Source organism: Cynocephalus volans, chromosome 16 (genome assembly GCF_027409185.1).
Source record: "Cynocephalus volans isolate mCynVol1 chromosome 16, mCynVol1.pri, whole genome shotgun sequence".
NCBI lineage: Eukaryota > Metazoa > Chordata > Mammalia > Dermoptera > Cynocephalidae > Cynocephalus > Cynocephalus volans.
In genome coordinates this window covers 13,990,413-13,995,267 of record NC_084475.1, presented here as the reverse complement: position 1 = coordinate 13,995,267, position 4,855 = coordinate 13,990,413, and the positions used below count along the sequence as shown (strand labels likewise).

Below are 4,855 nucleotides of genomic sequence, written 5' to 3'. Positions count from 1 at the left end.
CATTAATATTTAAACTAAAATGTTTATTCTCTCTTTTGGATAAAAGAAAACAACCAGGGAGCGAGTCATCCTGGCAACAGATATTTCAAAAAGTTAGGAATACCTTTCCATATGGTGGAAACCTGACTGCTTATTTGGGTGGAATTACAGCATTGATCATCTGGCTGATCAGTACGCACCATATACCTGAGTATGCATTTCATTTCAAGGTTGTAGATGGCTGTTTTGAACCCCTGGTCTCCTTGGAGGCAGTTTATGGTTGCAGGGGCAAGACCAGTACTTTAGAACTGGTCTTATATACCTTGAAATTATTTCTACCAATTCTTAGTCCCTTGGAATCATTTCCCTAAGGAAAAATGAGCATTTATTCAAAGACCCTGGATCATCTTATAATAATGGTAAAGTTGGGTTTAAAGCATTTCCTTCCACATCTTAGCTTGTTTTTATTAAAAAATAAGAAAGAAGTCAGTCTCTATTAGGTGTGGCTGCTGGAAGCCCTGAGCTGAACTTATAAATGACCTTGCCTTTAATAGTGATGTGGGTTTTTACTGTGCACATTTTTTGGCAGCAACTTTCCTATTGCATGTTTTATTTTGGCATGGACTTGTTTATCTATCATGAATCTTACTGAACATAGTTTTCTAAGCCACAGTAAGTACTTTTGGGAATAGGTGGTATGAATTATATAGAATAAAGGCTGCATGCGAACAACGCCAGCCACAGGTGGAGCACTTCAGTCATTCTGATAGTCAAACAGCCCTTGCTTAAGGAAGCAGAAGAGGAAAGCTCATTTTTAAGTATGGTAAAATCTATATGTGAGACACTAAGAGTGATGCTTTCATATAAAACCCAGAGATGATGGCATCCTTGCAAACACCCAAGTGCATATTTCTTTATACCCTGGAAACTGTGAACAGTCAATGAAACAGGAATTGTCTCTTTTCTTATTGCTTGTAACTGAGCCCATCTATAGTTTTGGGGACCAAAAAAAGTGCTATTGATGGTGTGAAGTGCTTGTCTTCGACAGTTCTTAAGGAGTCACTCAGAGAGTCGGTGGCATTACAGATATGACACAATGTGTATACCCAGTGTGTATACAGTTGGTGAGGAAGGCATTCTCTGTGCGGGATGGGGCTTCCCCCAACACTCACACCCGCACACCCCATACACGCTACACATTTATTGGTTGGTGTGTGTGCTTATGTTTCATGAACAATGTCATCTGGTCTTTAGCTTGCACTGTGATTTTCTTAGTGCCCAGCTTTGTATAAAGTCCTTCAAAAATCCTTTGAGGAGTTGATGAGTTACATTTCCATTTTCTTTCATTAGGAAGCCATGTCTGGCATTTAAAAAAAAAAAAACAATTTCATGGTTTCCCATAAAGGCGTAATTTTGCTTCACTCTTATTCATTTATTTTCCCGCTGGAGAGAATAAAATTGTTTCCCCACAAGAATCACAGTCCATTTTCTGCCTTTCATGTTACTGATTTCCCTCCCCTACCCCATGGCTCCCTAAGAAAAACTTAAAGCAATTTGAGAGGGAAAAAATGCAATCTTATAACAAAGCAGGCTTTGAATAAATACAATGATCAATGACCAAAACCATTTAAGTCCTTTTGGGTAAATGCCTAATTCTTTTGTTATATCTGAGAAGAAGAAACACATGAATTTATGTTCTGGGTCTTCAAATATCTTCTCCCTCTTCCTTCTTACTTTGACCTAACTTGCCTGAAATTAACCAAGCAAATACCCAGGGGTAGAGGCAGGTTTTGTGAAGCTGGAAGCTTATGCAATTTAGAGTGCCCTCTTTAAGAAAAAAAAAAAATACAAAAATATCTTATTTTTACAAAAACATATGACCATGAACATACTGCCCAGGTTCCTCCTGGCCCTTGGAGAGGCCCATATGAGAGAGATCCCGGAAGCTTACACTTTATTGGCTTCATGGTAAGTCTATTTCTGTGGGTACTATATGGTAGTAAATGTCCACCTGTACTATGCACACTTGAATTTGCTACTTGTGTATGAAATGTAGGTAATGACTCTACAGAGGCTAGATAGGAATTTACAAGTATAAATATAAGATCACAGGATAATACATTGGGTTTTAAACACACAAACACGCCGATACTTTCTTCTATTTTTGTTGAACTTCAGCATTTCTAAAGATCATACACCCAGGCATGATCTTCTCTTCTCCACATTTTGAATTGTCTATTGTCTGTCTGCAGTTAAATGTTCACTTTAAGGGGAAGGTAATCAACTTAATACATTATCATTCAGTCAGACAAGCAACTCAAACACGGTTCTCTGAATTGATCTCATGCTGAGCAATCCCTATCCTAGATTCCAGGTGTGATGGGTGGGAGGAAGGAAGGGGGTTGCAGGTAGGGAGCCCACTGCCAGTAGGCAGAGCTTGGCTTCTGGTTGGTTTCTCCCCCCTGCCCAGGCAGTTCAGATACTGGTTTGCAGGTCTCCATTGAGGAGGGTCCTCTGGGTCTCCGTGGTCTCATTCAGCCGGGCTTTGTCCTGCTTGCTGTCACTCCTTTCCCCATCATCTGTGCCGCTCACCTTGACCAAGCAGAGGACATTCTGGAAGCTCTTCTTGAAGTTGTCAGATAAGAAGGCATATAGGATGGGGTTGGCACAGCTGTTAGCATAGGTAAGGACCACTACAAAGTCAAACATGCCTTTAAGGGCTGGGGTGGGATTGATGACCACAGAGACGGAAGAAACATTGAATATGTAGAAAGGGAGCCAGCAGAAAATGAAGACAGCCACCACTATGGACACCATTCGGGTGACCTTCTTCTCAGACCTTTTCCTCTTGGAGGAACCCACTCGGATTCCAGAGGACTTCACCTTGATGATAATGAACAGGTAGCAAAGACAAATGATGGTGAGGGGTACCAGGAACCCCAGGATGAAGGTGTAGATAATGAACCCCGTGTACCATGCCCCAGATTCACCTGGCCAGTTTATGGTGCAGCTGCTTCTCCCCGACTGGTTGCTCCGAAGCCCAGCATAGATCATGATAGGCAGGATGACCAGCAGAGAGACTCCCCACACAGCCACATTGATCATCTTGGCCGTCCGGGGTCTCCTCCACTTGGCTGACTTGATGGGGTGGACCACAGCCAAGTAGCGGTCGATGCTCATGACTGTCAAGCAGAAAATGCTGGTGAACTGATTGATGCCATCCACAGTCATGACCACCCGGCAAATGGCCTTGCCAAAGGGCCAGTGGACCAGAGCCACCTGCATGGCCAAGAAGGGCAGACCAAGCATGAAGAGCTCATCTGCGATGGCCAGGTTGAGGATGTAAATGTTGGTGATGGTCTTCATCTTGGCATAGCGGAGGATGACATAAATGACAAGTGTGTTGCCACACAACCCAATGATGCAGACCACAAAATAGATGAATGTGAGGACTGCATTGCTTGTCAGGTCATAGTATGGCTCTGTCTGGTTTGAGCTGTTGGCTGCCACCACTGAGCCATTGAGGTCAAATGGAGAAGACGGCCATGCCTGGCTCCCATTGAATAGCTCATATGCCATATCTGTGACTGCTTTTCAGTCTTAGGCTAGTTCCAACCAGCCCAAGATCTTATTCTCACCTTAATGGGCCCTGGAGACCAAGGATCCACTGTGACATCTGGAAGGAAAAAAGGAAGATTGGCCCGTCAGTCATAGGCTACTTAAGCTCTCACCAGCTTTGCACACTTCCAGTATACCCTTCTCAGACATACTCTTTAGCTGAAAACTGTGTTATCTTTCCACACGAACATTAGAGCTACCAGCTCATCCTCATCAGTGTGCAGATTTTTCAGTTGTTTTTCCAATAGTGGATAAGGGTTTGGGTTAACCCATGATCTTTCATGATACACACATGGGGCATGGCTGTGGTTTCAAAAATATGTACTTTGACCCCCAAGAGGTCGACCAGTCCAAACTGTAAAAAGACAGAGCTTGGAGAAGTCCAGCCCCTGACCTCAGAGGGGTCTGACGTTGGCATTCTTGGCCTTTTCCCTCTGAGGAAATCTATGCTGACTTGCCGACTGCTTTGGAGTCTTTCCATTCTGAAAGCCCCATAGTGGAAAATCCCCAGACTTTAGAGGTAGAACAAACCCAGAGATCCACTGCTGAACCCATGTGATCTCATGCCTGGCCTTTAACTACTCTGACGCTCAATTGTTAAAATGGGAGTGTTGTGAAAGGTTAATGATGGAATGTATGTGAAAACGCCTAGTAATACATTGAGATCACAGTCAGAAGTTCATAAATGTTACCCCCACCTTTTCCCTCTACCATCTCATTATCTCTTATTTATTGAAATCTGCCTATGTAGTGAACCAATTTATAGTCTTCAATATTAAAAATAAAAGTCTGCTTTGCTTTCATTTTAAAATTGTATGCTTGAGTTTATTTTTTGTTTTTTCTGTTTTTGTTTCTCAGATACCCAGTGCTTGGCCTCCTTAGGCCAAGGAGAGCCCTTTCCTAAAGTCCCTGAATGGGATGCTGCTCCAGAATGCTTCTAACATCCCAGAGAGTTGGCCTGCGACTCCCTGATTAAGGACAGAAACAGGAACCAGGTGAGGGGAGCAAACTAATTCATAGAAGTGAACAGGCAGTTCCTAATACTGTAGTTCATTCACACCCACTGTCCCCTTGATCTTCCCAACCATCCTATGAGGTGGGGACAATTATCCCCATTTTCAAGATGTGCACTGAAGGCACTTGCTCCCATTTCCTTGTACCTAATTGGTGGAACGGGGATTTGAACACAGGACACCTAAGCCTAAGTCTTCTGCATTTTCACATTACTTTCTGCTACTCAGTGGACTGGAAAACTAGC

The 4,855-nt window shown here is 43.1% G+C and overlaps 1 protein-coding gene across 1 annotated transcript; it reads right to left on the bottom strand.

Moving 5' to 3' along the window:
* Positions 1–2,454: 2,454 nt before the first annotated feature.
* SSTR2 (somatostatin receptor 2) lies at positions 2,455–3,558 on the bottom strand. Its single transcript, XM_063081399.1, has one exon. It carries the CDS (start codon positions 3,556–3,558, stop codon positions 2,455–2,457), a length of 1,104 nt encoding a protein of 367 aa, XP_062937469.1.
* Between the last annotated feature and the right edge of the window lie 1,297 nt (positions 3,559–4,855).